General features: G+C 34.8%; 1 protein-coding gene across 2 annotated transcripts in view; it reads right to left on the reverse strand.

The window, feature by feature from the left end:
- Window positions 1-19,818, reverse strand: part of LOC149780820 (splicing factor 3B subunit 3-like) — a 59,489-nt gene that overhangs the window by 36,586 nt on the left and 3,085 nt on the right. For both annotated transcript variants that reach the window (XM_089937887.1, XM_089937886.1), the window contains exons 2-14: window positions 17,795-17,896; window positions 15,093-15,333; window positions 14,665-14,741; window positions 14,170-14,263; window positions 11,721-11,893; window positions 10,407-10,548; window positions 9,394-9,506; window positions 8,922-8,984; window positions 8,242-8,316; window positions 6,399-6,502; window positions 5,096-5,258; window positions 3,246-3,341; window positions 1,180-1,252 (exon numbers count right to left, since the gene is read on the reverse strand). In XM_089937887.1, the coding sequence (XP_089794013.1) occupies window positions 1,180-1,252; window positions 3,246-3,341; window positions 5,096-5,258; window positions 6,399-6,502; window positions 8,242-8,316; window positions 8,922-8,984; window positions 9,394-9,506; window positions 10,407-10,548; window positions 11,721-11,893; window positions 14,170-14,263; window positions 14,665-14,741; window positions 15,093-15,318 (1,399 nt within the window). In that variant the 5' untranslated portion in view covers window positions 15,319-15,333; window positions 17,795-17,896. The remainder of the gene's footprint in view (window positions 1-1,179; window positions 1,253-3,245; window positions 3,342-5,095; window positions 5,259-6,398; window positions 6,503-8,241; window positions 8,317-8,921; window positions 8,985-9,393; window positions 9,507-10,406; window positions 10,549-11,720; window positions 11,894-14,169; window positions 14,264-14,664; window positions 14,742-15,092; window positions 15,334-17,794; window positions 17,897-19,818) is intronic.

Consider the following 19,818-nt stretch of genomic DNA (forward strand, 5'->3'; position numbering starts at 1 on the left):
GTGCACAAAAATTTGTGATACAATACCTGAAGTTGCGGTATTAGTAATATGTCGATTCAAAAACAGGAGCACTTCGATGCAAGACCAATTTGGGGATAATTTTCACTGAATATGCTCACACTGGAAAATCGTGTAAATCACTGGCATCTTCAAACAAAATCATTTCCACATACAACATCTTGAATGTTTTTTGTCTCCCATATACTATTATCTATTAGGCAAACAAAACTTGCACATTTTAAATGTAATGATAACAATGTGCTACAAGAGTATTTTTTTTATATGTGTTGGTGTTTTGTATCTCACAGGATACAAGATGAAGTGAAGTACAAGTAGGTCTTTAATTTAAGGACAAAAGATGGTAATTATAATTCACGTGTTCTATATGGACCTGAGAGTTTCCAGCGGGCTCAAAATGGCCAATTGTCCAAAGGCTTGTGATCAAGCTTGATATAAATTGGTTAAGCAATATATTGCCTTATAACAAGAGATTTACAGGTTTTGCTCTTTCTTATATTAAGATAGATACTTGAAGCTACATAGGCACCTTATGTGCAGAATTTCAGAGTCTTTTTGTGTGCTGGCCAGAATGCCTGGTGTCAAATAGTGCCAAAATTGGTTAATGGGAAAATACCACAAAGATTGCTGGTCTGAGATTGTGGAAGATGGTGGCATAAAGCAGCAACTAAATAACCTGCAGATAAGAAAGTTTTTGAAGCGAGTTTCAGAAGACAATAATCCTACGAAAAAAAGCATCCAAACTATAAGCTGATCCTTTGAATCATGACAAGCCATTTGCCTGAATTACCTTACAAGTTCCCAACTGTAGCAATATTCTCGAATGTCAATCCATTTTAAAAATAGCAGAAAATTTCCAGTTTACACTGGTCCTATTATGCATGTATGGATTTAATATGTAGAACACACCCAACCTGCCCACACCCACCCACCCCCGTTGTGTAAGGCAAATAATATAGGCTGAAGCTGTGGTGGCATAGTGTTTAGTACTTCAAATAGTGTCCATATGGGTACTGATTCATGTGGGCCACATAGGAGTCCCAGGCGGGGCATGAAACCATATCTCTAATTCTGCGTACACTGGTCTATCACTAACCCACAAAGCCTCAATATAAAAACATAGTTCAAATTAAAACAGAAATAGAAACTCAGAACACTCACCCTCAATATTCTTCTTTACTGTCCATACAGCGTTAGGGTTACCTGGCAGCTCTGACACTGCCATCTCAGATACCTAGAAAATTTGTTGTTCACAATAATCATAATGAGCATCAAACAATAAATCCAACAATCAATCAATCAATGAATAACTGATGTTGTTGTTTTGCATTTACTAGCATTTTTCAACACACAGTAGGCCATAGATGGTGGCAAGTGTAATTGGTGAAGCCCATGAAAGCCCTAGAAAGAACCGCAGAAAGTAATAATAAATAAAAAAGAATAAATTGGAAACAAAAGTTTCAAATATTAACAGGCTACCCAATGCATGAAAATTCATACAAAGAATTTTTTTTCTTGCATTCCTATTTTCCAGTGTAGACTACCCATGAAGAACATCTTGCCTCACATGACTGTTGTCTTGCATCGCATCTTGGTTGCCTTTACTTCACACAATACCAGTCTTAATTTTCTGTATAATGTACTCTGAAAATTACTTTACATAATGATTGTCTATGTTTAATTTAGCAGCATTTCTAAGTTTACACAATTTTTGTAATACTGAAAACCAAAACAATCTTGTTAAAATCTTGAATGGATATTTTGTACATTCTGTGTAGCTACGATGTCGTAGCCTCAACTTGATTTGTTGTGGTTGAGGCTATGAACTGATCCCATATCATGTAATGGAGCAATGAAATTATCACTAAGTCAGAAAAACATAGTGTAGAAATCTACTACATAAGTATAATCATGTTGTGAAAGAAATTTGGCTTATTCTGAATTTATTAAGCCCTTACACGATAAAATAAATTGGCATGGTTACATTAGCCTCACTGTGTTCGCTTGCCAGACCATATTTGGATATTCTACGCTATGTTATTATCAATCAAGCGGAAATAATGGCTTCTTGTTGGAATTTCAAAGTTGCTGATAAACTGTACTTACTTTTAATGTGCAGAATTTCTGACTCAAACCGTGCCATATTTTTACTATGATTTCTTTACGTTTTCAAATAAGGCTTCAATGTCCTTATATGGCACATAAACAAACAAGGCTGAGAACAGAAGTAATCACTATTAGAACTATTATGGCAGACGATCTAAACGAAAATATTGGGTATATAAGGTAAACAAGATTTTACAACTATTTCTACAATGATTTGCAATACTTCTGCTATTAAATAAGAGGACTACTCAATTTATTTCATTATATGCAAGGAATATGTTCAAATTGTTGATATCAGGCTAAAAGAGCGTTGAGCGTGAATCACACCCAGCTTGCTCCATTGACACACATACGCTCGTATTAATACGCCGACCACGAAGTAGGAGTACTAATATTAGTACTACATTCTGTGCTTTATTGGCGTCAGTTTGTTGCCATTTTGTTTATGATCATTGTTTTATAATTTTCCCATTCTAGCAAAATGGATATGAAGGATTAGATTATTCTCATAATATTACAAGGGCATTATAGCTTTTTTCCCATGCAAAACAATGATGCAAAATCTCATGATTTAACTGCTGTCTTTCATCACCTGACCTACTACAACTATCCTAGTGCTATTAAAGTGTATATAAACTGGCAAAACATCTGATTTACATCACCACTTTAGCTTCCATTCACAATAAGCATATTATTTCAAATTAATTGTGACACATTCACATCCAAAAACATTCAATGGTTTGAAGCTGCTTCTTTGCAAATAGGACATTTTTGTACGAATGACCTAGCAACAGGTTTGCATTCTCTATTCTCTTTTTTAAGAATAAAAAAGACTGGTTGTACTTAATTTTTTTAATTTGTCTTTTTTGGGTAAATTCAAATTCTAAAACAAGGGCTGAATTGAGGACTATGTCATAATTGTTTATCTGTCTTGTTTAATCATAGGAATATAAGAGGGCTTTTATAAAACCTGTTTACATACACATATCTGTTCATGTTACAAAACAGATTGTCTACAATTAATGCTATTTGAATGAAGAAATATGCAGCAATTCAAGGAAAAATCTGTTTTTAACACGCAAGTACCAGTCTTGGAAGCTAAAAGTTGTTGGACTTCTCACCTCAAGACCATGCCTAAGAACCCTAAGTGATGATCTTGCACTGCGGCCACAAAGTGTGTACAGCTGAGGAGTATCTTCATTGGCAAGATCAGCAATCTGTAGAAAAAGATTAAGAAATATTTTAAAAAAATTTTGGTATATCCCTTTCTTCACAAACAACAAAACCCTGAAAACAGACTGTACAAAACCTGCATTTTGATAACACCTACACCACAATACATTCACATTTATATAGTTTGCATTTTATCTGCATTCCATTACTGTCTAGATTTCAGTTATCTTCATTTTGGTCTCAGAAATGAACTCTAATTTTTGCAATGATTGCCTTTCATTTCCCTGACAAATTTTTAATAATTTAAAATAAATGTTCAGGAACTTTTATGCAAATGTACTGAACAAGGATGGAGAGCTCTTTTGTTTGCGACTGCTATCTGACGGGTAGAAACACTCATAAAGAACCCACTAATAGCAGGGACATCAATATAATAGAATCAAGGTTACATGAGAAATGTTCAAAAGTTGTTAAAACAATTTTGAGCAGCTGGGTAATGCACTCATAAAAACAAGAACCCCCTTCCAGTAAATATGAAAGCAAAGCACTCTCAACTGTAAACTCTTGGGTTATGTAGCTCTATAACCATTGATTAGTCCAACGTAACAAAAAAAATTTATACCAAATTAAATGGTTATTTTTATGCTAATATCTTTTAAACCACTAGTAAAAGACCATGGAAATGTGACACATGTGGTATAGTTTTTACAACAAGTAAATTTCTCAAAAAAGTTGTATGATAATAATTCATATTTGAAAAAAATTGTCAGTGCATTAAAATAATACCAACATGCAAAATGCAAGTGTCTGATAAATGTAAATACCAATAAATGAACTCAAAATAAAAGCTGGAGAACTCAAAATAAAAGCTGGAGACAAACAATACAAGCGGCACATCTCACCTATTTTTACTGTATTCATACACTTATTCATAGATGGTTTCGCAAACAATCTAGTTGTTGTTGTAGGGTTTAATGCCATTTTCAGCACACGATAGGCTATACATGGCAGCCAGTATTAATGGTGGAGGAAGAACCCAGGAAATCCCCGGAAAGAACCATCGACCCTCGAGAAGTTACTGGCAAGCTTTCTCACATACCCACATTGGCCGAATCCAAGACTCGAACCCACACAGACAGAGATGAGATGGCAGTGATCCTTAACAGAGAGCAGTTTAGACCACTCGGGGCCCCATGTTTGTTACATGATAAATATCATGTCGACCAACTGTGACCATGACTCAAGTTAATGATTCTTACTATGTGAAAGAATTAAACAAAATACAAAAAAGCTGTTTACCAAAACTGTCACCGATCGTGAAACAAGGTCAGCAAAAAGATGCAATGTATCATTTATTAGTTACTTACATCGAAAAATGAACATTTTTTAAAAAAGTAATTTGTTTCAAAAATTAACAAACAATTACATTAAATATAAATAACATTACTTTTTACACACAATCCAGACTAGCAAGGTAAATCAAGACTATTTTATGCTTCTTTCATAATTTAAATGAGGCAACAGTTTTGCTCTCATCTTGTGGAAAATACGGGACTATATGACAATAACTGTTTACAATTCTCTAAAAATATTTTTTCTTAAAACCTCATTACTAATTTTGAAAAATATTGACAAACGTTGCATTTTTATTTTTAAAAAATAACTTTCAACAGTTCTGGTTTTCCTAAATTTCCAACTGCACATTGATTCTTGATAAAAGATGGTTTATTGGGAAATTTTACTGGCAAAGAGACTCAAATTAGCAGTAAAAGTGAGCTGGTAACAGTACTGTACCAACCTGACATGAAGTTATTGGAGACAAACTGTCCATCTCATCCACCAATACCAGGTTCTTTAAGGGTCTTGGAGAGAAGAAAAATGTTGTTCCCTCTTCTAGTGGTACGGCACTGCTGAACAATTCATCATCATCATCTCCAAGATGAGCTATCTGGTATAAATAACTGGAATATAAAGAAATTATGTAGAACGACTGTGTCGGAGGGGAGGGAGAACAACCTATCATTTTTAGGACAGCACCAGCAGAACAAAATTAACTATACAGAAAAACACTTCCAAGTCCCCCTCCCTGAAGACAGTAGTCCCACATTAGGACTGATATTCTACTGGACAAAACAGAATTATAAGGAATTAAAGACAAGACCATTTCAGCCTCTCAAATGCCAATTCTTAAATCTTTCTCCAATATTCTTTCGAAATAAAAATATATGCAAATTAGCTGCTGTGGTGAATATCTTGGATGTTTGAGCAGTACCATTTTTATTTAGGACCAACCAGACATGGGATGAATGTTTGTGTAATGTTTCATGGCACACCCTTCTTGTTGTAAAACTGTTGTGTTTGTTTTTGGATTTTTAGCATAGCTTTAACAATTTTAGTCATATAGCTACAATGTCTACTGTTTATAGCAATGTCTATCACTCAGGCATCATTCTGCAGACATGCAGCACCATGTCCCACCCAGACCCATTAATTCAACACTAGGCCAACCAGTTATAACACCAACCTCTTAATGCTGAGCACCATTTATACAAGTCTTTGGTATGACTTGACAAGGGTTCTAACCCATGACCTCCCACATCTAACCACTTAGGTCACAGAAGTGTTAATACTGCTGCTATGTCTTGTTTTCTTTTGCAGGTCTAACAAAATGAACAACATCCTATAATAAGATTAAAGTTCTAACAAAGACCCTAAGAAAACATCTTATTTTCTCTTGTAAACATTACAATAAGCTGACAGTTAATGTTACTATATTATCCTCACATAATGATCTATAGATCTAATGATTTTAAGTATGTAAATTAACAAGAACAACAACAAAGAAAACAGTATTTATTATCACAAAAGATGGTAAAGCTGTTCAATTTAAACATACATGGTACACATAAATTTTTTTATAAACATACGTCAAGGTACTTTGATTGCACAGAGTTTGTATTAAAATGAAAAGAAAATTCTAAATTGCATCTATGGGTGAGCACCCCACATTCAAAGAGCCTTCACTGGGTACTATGTATGTTTTACTGGAACAGATCTAATGCCAAGCTCCATTCTAATAATGTATTTATGAAGTAACTTACTGGTTTCCAAACTCTGATGCTACAAAAAGGAATCCCGATTTGAGGACACACATGCTGGTGGCTACTGGCACAGTATCAAAATACCTCATTTTAATTTCTGTTACCTGCAAGAGTTGCATAAAATAAAAAATTAATCCAATTTACTCCTTCATTGACTGTAACCTTTTTCTGAATTCAAATAAAAACAAATAATATTCTTTATTTTTCTGAAAAATCATGTATCAGGGTTCCTGCAGACTTAACAGACACAAATTCCATGATTTTTCCAAAACTGTTCAAGGACCATTTCATAAAACTCAAGGATCACAGTATCTTGCATTGTCAAATGTTTATCAATCTTAATTGTGTCATGTTTGAAAATAATTTTTTAAATAGGTGCTTAGTGCTATATGAAATTAGAAGTTATCGATTTTTTTAACTCCACTGTTGGAAATTCCAAGACTTTTGCAAAACTTTGAAAGATTTTGAAAAGTTCCATGACTTTTCAAGACCAATGAAATTTATTTTTTAAATTACATAAGTTTTCTAGGACCTGCAGGAACCCTGATATTCTCACAAGAACTACAAAAATGAACATGGAATATGACCTGGAATTTAGTATGATTCAAGCTACTTAACTACATCCCCATCTTAGTAACCTTACAATACAAGCTAATCAATATGTATACCAATCAAAAGCCTCATTCAGTGTCCCTATAGTATCGGGTAGTCAATGTGTCAACCAGCTAAAAACCACATTCAGTCTTATTAAACTAGTGGGTAGCCAATATATCTACCAGCCAAAAGCCTCATTCAGTGTCCCTAAAGTATCGAGTAGTCAATATGTCAACCAGCTAAAAACCACATTCAGTGTTATTAAACTACTGGGTAGTCAGTATGTATACCAGCCAAAAGTCTCATTCAGTGTCCCTATACTACCGGGTAGTCAATATGTCAACCAGCTAAAAACCACAGTCAGTGTTATTAAACTACTGGGTAGTTAATATGTATACCAGCCAAAAGCCTCATTCAGTGTCCCTATACTACCGGGCAGTCAATATGTATACCAGCCAAAAGCCTCATTCAGTGTCCCTACACTACTAGGTAGTCAGTATATCAACCAGCCAAAAGCCTCATTCAGTTTCCATACACTACTAAGTAGTCAATATCTATACCAGACAAGTCTCATTCAAAATTATGTTTGATTATCATGCATCACAATCAGAATAAGACTGAAAATGTGTACTTTCCTCATATATAAAAATAATGCAGAAGCTGTTAAGAACACTTTGCATCTTCATAGAAATTTCAGGTCCACCACGTCTAAAGTGGTTTAGGAAATAAGAGCAAATAAAAAAGCATTAAACAAAATCCATACAAAAATATCCCAAGAACATGACCTTGATGCCAAGGCCAAAGGGGTGAGTGAACATGCTGTACAATTAATTGTCTTAGCTTTACAGTGATTTATGCCAAGTGTAACGACAATCTATCACAGGATTTAGGAAATATATGCAAATGAAAAACTTTACCCAAAAACATAAACTATTGATGCTTATGCTATCTGCAATGTCTAGCTTCCCACTAAAGTAGGCATTAAAGAAAATGATAATTTTTGTTTTGAATATTGAACAGTCTGATTTTTATTGGACAAATGAATAGTCATGACATAAAAGCATACCAAGTTTCATGACAATACCTCAAAGGGTTTACAAGACATTAAGTAAACAAATATGATGGACCGACAGACAAGTCACTTCAGTATACCCGCCCCCAATTCCATTGGTGGAAATGGGGCAAAGTGAGTTGGGGATGTATACTGGCATTAACACAAGATTATATCAAGCTAAAACCATTCCCTTACCATATCTTCATCAGTTTCCAGTGTGATTTTAAAAATATCCCCTTGTTCTGTCTGAACTAAGAAAAAGAACATACTCTGCAATAGAAGAAAGAAAACAATCACTGTAAGAAAATGTAATGATGTAGAAAAAAGCGTAAGCCCAAATTCCATTTGATGTAATTACATCTTAATTGCTCCATCATCCATTAAGAACATTCCAATACACAAGAGTTGCTTTATAATACTAATGTGACTATTTGTATAGAACAAATGATACATGAATGTAAACTTTTTTCTTTTTTCGAAAAGCACTCCCTGTTTTTTTTAATGATAATTGGTAAAATAAGCCATCTGAAGAAAACAAACACCACACTGCTTGTATGTTACTGACAACACCCGTAACAAAAATTTAGGGAAGATAACTCTGGAACACATCTATTTATCGCAAAATGAAATAAATTACGAGGAAACATGGTTTCTTTACAATTTTCAATACATTATCATCAACCATGTGCTTGATTGCTACCAAAGAAATTCATTATCTTTTACTTTTTTGACAATCTTTTTAGTTAGCCAGCCTGAGGTGTACTCCATTCCATCAGGCTAAAATGGACTGTAAAGATCTTGTATCTTTATTTTCTGGGATATTTTCTAAGCAAGCACTAAAATGTAAAAAAGACAGAAATTTGTATTGTACTTACTTTTGTTTTATGGGTGGCGCTGCAAACAAACAACATGCCTCTTTCAGGATCATCCAAATCATTCTGAAATAAGAAAACAAAAACTATGTCTTAACATTTTCCTGTTTGAAAATCTATGATGTACAACATAAATTTTGTTTAAAATTACCATATACACATCACTAGTGCTAAAACAGTTTTTTCTATGGCATACTTCAAACACCTTGCACCAATGACAACACTACTTTTTCCATAGTAAATGAATGAAAAGAAGTTCAATTACAATTTGCATACCACACCAATCAAAGTTGTATTAAAACCATGAATTCATTAAATTAGCAACACCTAGTTTACTTACCCACTAGAGTAAGAGATATTTGACACTAACCAATCGCATGAATACTATGCTAACTTACCTGGTGGATTCTTGTATCTTAACATACAAAGATGCTCCTTATCAATCTTAATTGTTAGTAATACTATCCTAACTCACCCTCCTTCTAGGAATGGGGCATTTAATGTCTGGTTGATCTCCCAGGTTTTTGTAGGTGACATAATTCTCTGCACAAATCAGAACTCCACTGGGCCCATCACTGCCACCAGGAACTGAAATGGAGGTCAGAAATGTGTAACATTGTAGTATCCATGCTATATATGTACATATAATTTCAAGGTATCTGGTAGAAACTGGTTGTGCTTAACATGTTGTTTAACTCTGTTTTTGGGGCCCCCCGTGGCTGAGTGGTCTTGACCAATGTAGGCATATAAAGTTTGCACTTCTGATGGGTCAGTGGTTTTTACTGCAGCTTTACTGGTTTCTTCATCCATGAGTTACATTTGTCACCATGCACTGAAAATGCATTGGCATCTTTTCGTATTAATGTGTAGGTGCTAATACTAGCACTCCACCTATTACATTTCATCTGATATGATTTAGGTCATTTTGAGAAGTAACAGCTAGCCATTCTAGATGAAAAATAACATATGCAAGTTTTCCACCACGCATAAGCACCAAGAACCATATCATTGCCAGGGGGACCTTAATAACAACATTATTGCATGTCCCAAGAAACATTCAAACCAAGTCTGATCAAGAGCAAAAATGTACAAAGAGCATGTTAAAACAAACATTCCTACCAATTATGAAAAAACTGGTTCATTCATTTTGGGAAAGTTGCAAATTAGTTTCTGTATGGTTGCAACGTAAACCACAGCATTGTTAGTTGAAAAACACCAATAGGCTTTAAGTACAAGTACATGAACTTTCAATATGTCAATTTTCATCACAGTAAAGAAATGGTCCATGATAGTTGACCCACTGCAAAGCATTGTTCATTTAAGGACTCCTTATTTTCTTACGACATGTTTATGTACCATATACTAAACACTGATTTTCACTGACCAGGATAACTGCTTTATGTAGACATTTATTTTAATATAAAAGAATAAATTTTCATGATATTTTATGACATTAATCTGTTAAGATTTTGAAGTTAGTCACTGTACCTGATATAAGGAAGTTGCCATGTTCTTCCAGTTGCTCTGAGAATTTTCTGACGACATGGTTCAGCCCGAGATCCAACTCATAGTATGTCAAAAGCTGCGAGGTCTTCACTGCAGCCTCCCCTGTGTGGTCCATATCTGCCTCCTGCCAACATTAAAACAGCTAGGTTTTTAAAATGTATCACAGTAGCAATCTGAAACTTCACAGTATTGTGAGCATTTGATTGATTATTCAGTAATTATGAGTCTTTTTCAAGTTAAAGAAAATCAGCCATTTTTTAAAATTCTGAAACAAGCAAGTAATTCCCATAATGAGATGCTAATTGTACGACAAATTCTCAGAATTTATATTAAATACTCTGGCAAAGTCTTTTACATGGAGGAAACAGAAGAACCTGGTATCACAAGAACACCCACCTCGGATAACAAGTAATACTTGACCCTGGCATGTTCCTGACCCAGAAATCAAATCAATGTCACAAGAGGTAAAAACTGAGTGCATTTCTCTTGGTTACTGACTATAGAGGTATTTTCATTTATGAACAAACCAGTTGTTAGATAATACAGACTGCTTGATAAATTCATGTGTTTCAAATCTGACAAAGGGCCAATCCATGTTTTAATGGCCCTCTGGAATGAAACCAATCAAATATACTAAGAGGCATTGTTTTTCCTTGCTTTTTGGATTTTTAAAATATTACTGAGATATCAAACTGCACTACAGTAACAATGAACACATTAAAGTACACCCAATTTTAATGCCATAGATGGTGTCCACAACTGTTCAATCCTAATCTAGTAAAAACTGTTAAATTTGAGCACTGTACATACTGCAGAGATAATGAACTGCACTGACCCAACTAGACGTCTTGGTTTGTCATCAGCACACACACTGTTACTATTAATATCATACAGGTAGCTAACAGATTGTACTGTTAAAAAAAATGCATGTAAAGATTGTTTACTGACAACCCTGATGTTCATTTCAAGATGTCACAATGTTTTACAGCACATTTTGCATGGGAGGTATTGGGGCTTCACGTGTACTGGTGGGGATTTTATAAGGGTTACAATCACCAGTCTTGGCAGACAAAGTTCAACTAGCAATTGTTTATTAACACACATATACTGTATTGTATCAACAGGTGGATTTGCTGCTTGATGCTTCAAAATACTGATGGTGATATTCATGGTATAGATGCAGAACTTAACAGGGCAATTCAGCACATTGGCTTTCCAGGTTACACATTATGTGAAATTGTGTGAAGTGTGCTATAACAATGGGCAGCGGTATGATTAACAAACTATTAAAATTACCTCATAATCAATTTCCAGACAGGCAAAGGTTGGATTTTCAAAGCCAGCATCCACTCCAACCATGTTGTAAACAAGGGTGTTGGCTTTGTGAGCTTCTAGAGGGGAGGAGATAGTGAGACGAGCCTGAGCATCTCGATTCAGAATGTATACCAACTTCTGTTTCTCTGTAGCTCCTGTAATGTACAAGCAGGAAATTGAACACGTTTTGGAAAAGGTGTAAAAAGTATAATATCTGTCTTACTACTGCCAGACATATGCCAAATGTAACCTGGCACTGAGATTACACTTCAACAAGAAGGCCAGGAAATGCATGTTGGTCGCATAATGAACTGTCTTAGCTTCATCCACAGTATGAAGAAAATCCATCGAATGGTTTAGGAATATAAGCAAATGAAAACCTTGAACCAAAACCATAACAAATTTTCTGTGACTATGACTTGAATACATCATCCAAGGATCTGGTGAGTACGTCACAAAATGAATCTTCTTAGGTCATATTGATTCAAGAGGTTTAGGAACAATAAGTAAAATGATAAAACTTGACAATAAACCCTCAATGCAATCTTTAGCTGATGGTAAGCATGTGTATTGTATAATAAATTGCCTTAGGTTTATACTGAGACATGTTAAGAATGACAAGAATCTATCAACGGGTTTAGGCAATATAGGCAACTGAAAAAACTCGAAAGTTAATCTCTCTTCCCACTAACATGGGCTAAACAATTATGACCACAATCAAGACAAAGTCCCATCTGTAAGATTATTTAAATATTATGACAGATAAACAAATGGATTCAAAGAGCACACTGGCTTCTCCAATCTGTTAAATTTGTGTCAGTCAAGATGATCATTTGATAACAAAAGCAATTTTTTTGTGTATCTGTATATACAGGGTTCATAATGAACTCGGACACAAACATAAATTTCCAAGACCTATTTTTGCTAACATTTTGTATACAGGTTATATGAGAAAACAATGAATCCAAAATACTATGATATTGTTTAATTATGAAATTCAAACTATAATCAATTTCCTAAAATTGCTTTATAATGATCTGAAAGATAGGTTAACATTCATTGTTATTTCAGAAATACGTAACTTGCAACTTTAATACAAAATAAATTGTTCTCTTAAGAGACATCAGCACTGCTTTAAATGCATTATTATAGCTGCTGTTTTTTCTCTTCAATCATTTTGGAAAGAGAAGCCACCGCTGTCATCTTTTCCTCTGCTCTTCTCCTAAGCACATTTGACCCTGTGACAAGCACAATGAGTCCTTTAACTCAGCTTCTTCTGCCTTCTGAACAGAGGAAGCATGCAGGCCGGCAATGTCAGCATCAAGAAGCAGATTTTTGGCTTAAGTTCTTCCACTTCATCTATGGCTAACTCCTGTTTCTTTCCTTTTCTGATTTTCTCCTCATGCTCCTCCTCTACTTTCTTCTTATCCAGCTAGGCATGGTACTTATGTCTTGCAGAGGAGGCATATGTCATCATTTCATTGCTAATGACGATTTCCAAAGGTCCACCCGCTTTTCTCATTGTGTCAATGATTTGCCTTTGAGCTCTGCGGCTTTCTCTGCTGAGGTTCTCACATATACCTGTATGTTGATAGAAAATCCTCTCTTCACTGTTAACAACAACTTTTTCTGGAGAACATTCCAAAGTTCAACACATTCCTTTCTTCTGGAAAGGACGGAATAAAACACTTTATCAAGGCTGTCATCTGTTCTATTGAACCATTTCAAGGGATGATTGTCAGCTGGATAACTTCAGCCACTAATTTTTCATACTGAGTCAATATTAGATCACATCGGGGCTCTACTTCTCTTCTTGCCTCACACATATTTCATAACAGTGTGTAGTTACTGTGTACTAATTTGCATCTTACCTATGGCATGACTTATAATGGTTCCTTCTCCCATCAAAGCCAAGCTGATCGGCTTATTACACAATGTACAAAACGCCTTTCGTTTACATGTTTTATCCTTTTTCAGATTTGGATCATTTAGAATTGCAGATGTGCACAAACTAGTAGATTCTAAAGTTGAGAGATGTCAGCTATGGATGGTCACAATACTTTACTATCTTGACAGTGAACAAATTCTCTCAAGATTTTAAAGCATATAAAAAATTCTTCCAGGAAAAATAATTATACAACCATAAAGATCAAATTTTAGTCTTAAACCCGTCTAATTATATTATGTATACACAAAATGTAAAATGGTTGAAATTGCAGTTAAACTTAATATATACCACACTGCTATACATTTAACTGGCAGGCATATGCATACAAGTCTCGTATATGTAACACGTGTTCTATTTATAGCACACTGCACTGTGTGCCTTGGGTACATGTATATCAAATGCCTACACAGCAACATATACTATCAGGTAACAGGTTAAATCATTACAACTGTTATAGTCCTCTTCACAAGGTGACAAATTTACCTATCATTACTGCACGGCCCTTTGGATCAACAGCTAAATACTGCCCAGGAACAATTCTACGACAACCACTCTTCCCAAATGTTTCCTGATGGACCTGTCAGTAGAAAATTAAAATGTTTGTGTCTCATTATTCTGCATTTTAGCACTGCATCTGTGTTTAATCCTGAAACTGTTTTTCCTTTATCAGATAATAATGGATCAAAACATCTATGTCAAATATGAAAATATTTACATCACGAAAACAAAAATATCCAAGTTAAGAAATAACAAAATAGTGGAACATCTGCTCTTATTCCCTCAACAATAAGGTTTGCATGTGATGAATACTTATCCATGACATTTAGAGAGTATATCACACATACTTTGGAACCACAAATTAAATATATGATTTAAAATTATAATCTGTTGCATCCTTATTTGTTCAAAAAAAAGTTAACATTATTTATAGACTAAAATGCATTTGTCTGGATGGCACTTTTCTGCTGTAGCTTTTACCTTTTCAAAAGCATTTTTCATGGGCAAATATTCCAGAATGACTATTCTTCCAGAATCTGATCCAACAACTATATAATCTGCAAGAAAAGAAAGAAAACTGTGGCATCAAATTTTTAATGCAATATCATATTCTCTGATGTGAACCTGATGTTTCCAGCATTAACTACTGACCAGTTTTGTTTAGTTCTAGGTCTCTAGTCTAAATTACTGACCAGTGTTATTTAACTCCAAGTCTCTAATTTATTTCCTCCTGCTCTTTAACTCAAGGTTTTTAGTATAAATTACTGATCCTTGTTCTTTAACTCTACGTCTCTACACATTACTGACGAATTGGATACCTCTTACCACAAATGTTAAGAAAGCCAAAGCAAATTTCACAAAATTATGTGTGAGCCTGAAATATCATTCTCTTAAAAAAGTTAGCATACCTTTGGTACCACCTGTGAGACGAAAAGGAATCAAGGAGCGAATAACTCCAAATGTCTCCACAGTCAGAACAGGATAGATTTTTCCAGTATTAGGGTCATGACGGAGAAGCTCCAGGATTTTACCTCGGGACACGACAACTTCCTGGAGTTTGGAACCGGAGAAATTGCCATGGATGGCACAGGTAATGCCTGTGGCCCTTTGAAGAGTCAAGTTGTACATGTACATTTTTGAATACCCTGCCTGCAAAAAGATGTACATAGTTTTATACACAGAGAAGCATGACACTGACAATGAGATGCAACAATGACACTTATTCATCTTGACTTTCACAACAGTCTGAACTCTCTTCCTTAATGATGCTATAGTTTAAAGAGGGAGGATGAAACTTTTCCAGTTATTTCTTTGCATTTCACAAAGATTTTGTGCTCAACACCAAAACTGAGGGTTGGCAGGTCTGCACAAGGAATGTACAGAAACTGCAAAGTAAACTTGTTACAATTTCATGCTATTAACAGCAGGTTTTCATTCTCCAAGACAAAAATTCAAAACATTCTTTTTTTCAAATAAGAACAGTTTTATCTGCCACAATCTTGTTTTGAATATTATAGATATTTCTGATGTTTGACCTTGTCACATATGCCACTGAGGTAGCCAAATCACATTCTGTGAAAGATAATAATTCCTAAGATTTTCAGGAGAGTAGCTATTTTCTATTCGAAGAATTTACATAATTTATTAAGTCCACTAAATCTTTTCTTGGTTGACTATGTTTTTTATTTGACTACCCTCTCTACTAAATATCCTGGCCTTGTGTTAGAATCCCACTCAAAATGTCTCAGCCTATTATAGCAAATATGTAGCTAGTAAAATGTAGGCTTCGGTGTGAAAACTATTTGCTCTGTGTATGTGTGTGATTTGGGGTTTTATTGTAGCTTTAATAATTTTCCAGTCACATAGCTACTATGTCTTCAGTGTGGCAGTTTATAGTGATGTTTAAAACTGGGGAATCATGCCACAGACATGTATTACATCTATCCCAATCACATTATCCTGATACCAGGTCTATTAGCCCTAACACTAATCTCTTCATGCTGAGCGCCAAGCAAGGCAGCTGCTAGTACCATTTGTATAAGTCTTTGGCATGACTTGGCTGGGGCTTGAACCCACAACCTCCTGCATATGTCCCTATTACAGACCTGACAACATTGAAAAAATCAAAATCAGGAAAATCACCATTAAAAATCAGGAGGCAGGATAACAATATATCATGATAAAGATGTCTACTTTTGTTATTTCAGTCCATTGTTATGTTGCAGATTTGCATTTCTGAAAAAAAGTTCATCACTTATTTGTCCTTGGGTACCAAATTTGCTAACAAGAATAGCTTCCAGGGTTGATCTTAATAGTGACAGGCTGGCTCTTTGGCTAGTTGTTTTCTCCCGACCGTTGAGAATGCTCTCTCAGCACTGCTGTTGCTGTGCAGTATTTAAAATATTGATAGCATTGCTCTCCCAAGGGCTGGAAACAACAGTCAGCCAGATCCATCCTTTTTTCTCCTGAGAGCAACCCACTGATGATCTGCTCTTTCCACATTCAATTCTGCATCTAAATTGTAGATTTAGTAAAGATGAAACTCTATGCAGATCATCGGTGTTGATTCCTTTCATGTGGCTGAAGAAAAAGGCCAGGTCCTTAAATGATACTACAGATTGTTTAGACACATCTGCAATGATTGCACTGTGTTTATTAATGTCATCTAGACCACCACATCGTATTGAGAGATGCTGTGCGCCACATTGGCAGAATGCATGATAGTCCATGCGAATCAATGGATGAATGCTTCTCCCAATCACTTCTATATTTTTTATCTCATTTCTTTTTCTTAGCTGGTGAAAATTCATCAGCAACTTCCTTTTCTTTTTTTTTCTCGCTTCTTGCTGAGAAACTAATTCATTATGTTACTGTGATTTGCTGATGGGGTCGGATAAAGAGAACCACACAGAAAGACAATCTCTTTGTACCGGCAGATGAAAACCAGAAATCAAGCCGGATATGGTCAAGTACTAAGAAACATACCAAACACAGGAAAACCAGATCCAGAAACAGGGAAATGGAAAATGATGTTTTTGTTTTAAAAAATATGTATTTGTTTTAGTTGAAAAATTGGGATATTTTGCTTTAAAATCTGGGAATCGGGAGATAGGACCAAAAATAGGTATTCTCCCAATCTTTTTTCAGTAGGGTTGGCGGGTATGCTATTAACTGTATATACTCGCTTTTTGTCAAGTCAAAACTGCAAACAACAAAGATCCGGACCTGCCATATCATATTGTGCACCTTGCTTGTTTTACTGATTTCTCATAACAAACTGCACAGACACAGACCTGCAGCGTATTATGCAATGGCAGATCTGGGTTTGTGCAGTTTGCAGTTGGACTAGTCTTATAGACAAGTACATACGGTATATCAGCATGCTCTCTAGTGCCAGCACAGTGTCATTCATGGGGTGTCAGCTATTGTGTAAGCTAATGTACAACACTTTATGTACAGCTTTTTATCAAAACATATATACCAACATCCACATAACAAATTCATCATTTACCAGCATCTGTCAAGACCTTCAAAATGATAATACCACATTTTGTTGGCACACTCAAGGGTTTCTTCCTAGCAAATTATATAAGCCTAACAGGCAACTTACTTAGACTATGGGAGCGACCCACTCTTGATTTAGTAGGGCCCTAGGTATTGGGCTATCCAGTTTCTGAAGCTCTGAGCCCTTGTCCTTGATACTTCTTCAAGTCTGAAAAGTGTGCAATAAAGGTTACATAAATGTTGGAAATTAATAATAAATTGTTTGACAACCTAGTTTTGACTGATGGTGCTGCAAAAAATTAAACAAAAAAGCTTGGAAAATTGTCTAAGACCATATAATAGCAAATAATACAGTAATATCTATTTATTTACTAGAGAATGAAAAAGGTAAATAAAAAAATTCATTTAAAAAATTGCGACGAGAGTTTAGAAAGTTTTAACATAAAATACAAAAAAGTATTAAAAAAAATTGATGATGGCACAAGTTTCAAACTTGCAACCTATTCTTTGGCAGCTGGATTGCACATCCAAGGATGGAACTGATAAAAAGATGTTTGAACATACAACCTTAAACCAAAAATTTATTTAAAAAAAAAAAAAAATATTGGGGACGATCATTTAAAAGAAAGTCTGAACACAAAAATACAAAAAAGCTATGACCCAAATTGATTCAAAACTATACACAAGTGGTTCCATTACAAATAAAAAATATGCAAAATTAAAAAATGTCTTTTAAAAAATATCTCACACAGCTGGCAGCCCATATCAACACTCTTCCACAAATGTAAATCTAATCGATTATACTTTGCTGTCTTTATCCTGATCGAATCAAAATCTGAAAGAAACAAATGGATGCATTTTTATGTTCCATTCAGCTGGTTGGAATATGATGAAACAAGGGAAAGTCGGACAAGGTATAAGAATATTTCTTTAATAAAATGAATACAAAATATAATAATATTGAAGAAATCATTTAGATAGCTTTGCTTCATGCAAGATATTTCTCATCCTTTTAACCAATTTTGGCATTCCTGGCTTCCATCACATTACAACCATATGAAATGTAGGTCAAAGGAACTTGAAAACATGTCCATTTGGTATATGGAGAAGTTGCCCTAAATGGTTGTACAAGTCACCCCAAAATTTGTTATCCAGAAAACCTATTTAATATTTATCTCTGAAGTACCTTAGAACAAAACTATTAGCAACAAAGATGTCGCCACATGGTGGTTACTGCATTATCTGGATACATGAATGATGTATCTGGTATTGACTCTCCTGTACAATGAAGCAAACTCCATACTTATGTAACTCAAGATGGTTTCGGAAGGGAAACTGAAGCGAAATCAGACCCAGAAAACAAACGAAAAACAAGGAAGAATATTCCACTTGTGGGATATATTCAAAAACGAAGAACTATTTGTCAGTGCATTGTGGAATAAATGTTCTAGATTACATGCTGCACCTGTATCCTAATTCTATTTTATTATGTCTGTCATTCCAATGTAATGATGCAAATGTCATCACAACATAATGGTGCAAATGTCATCATGACAAAGTGTTTATTCCTTTTTGGTCATTTGGTAAATTTTGATAAGTTCATAGATAAATGCAGTAATAAAAAAATCATTGTCAAATTTGCAGAGATCCTACTTTTCATCTGATATCTACTAAAACAACAGGAACGTTTAAAAATACAAATAGCACGAGTTATCATTGTTTTTAACTCGGATATAAACATTTTTGTTCTTAACCCATTTTGCCAAAATCTAAGTGCCATACGCAATAAGGGTACATGATAATATAGAATACTGGTATATTGTGGTATTAAACCAATGATACAATAATCGTAATATAACTTTCTTATATCGATATAGTGCGATATTGACGTAAATTTTGACAACAAGTAGCAAACGAACTATATTATTATTATGGCATTATTTCCCATATTATTCACTACTATAAAGGTAGACATGGTCATCTAAGAGAATGCAACAAAAAAAGTTACCGCTCCAGTGGCCTAGTGTTTAGAGTGTCTGCCTCGGATGCGGATTCAATCCCCGGTCGAATCATACCAAAGGCTTACATAAATGGTACAAACAGCTGCATTGCTTGTACTGAATAGTATGG

The sequence above is a fragment of the Sinohyriopsis cumingii genome, chromosome 16 (genome assembly GCF_028554795.1).
Source record: "Sinohyriopsis cumingii isolate HCF-2022 chromosome 16, ASM2855479v2, whole genome shotgun sequence".
Taxonomy (NCBI): Eukaryota; Metazoa; Mollusca; class Bivalvia; order Unionida; family Unionidae; genus Sinohyriopsis; species Sinohyriopsis cumingii.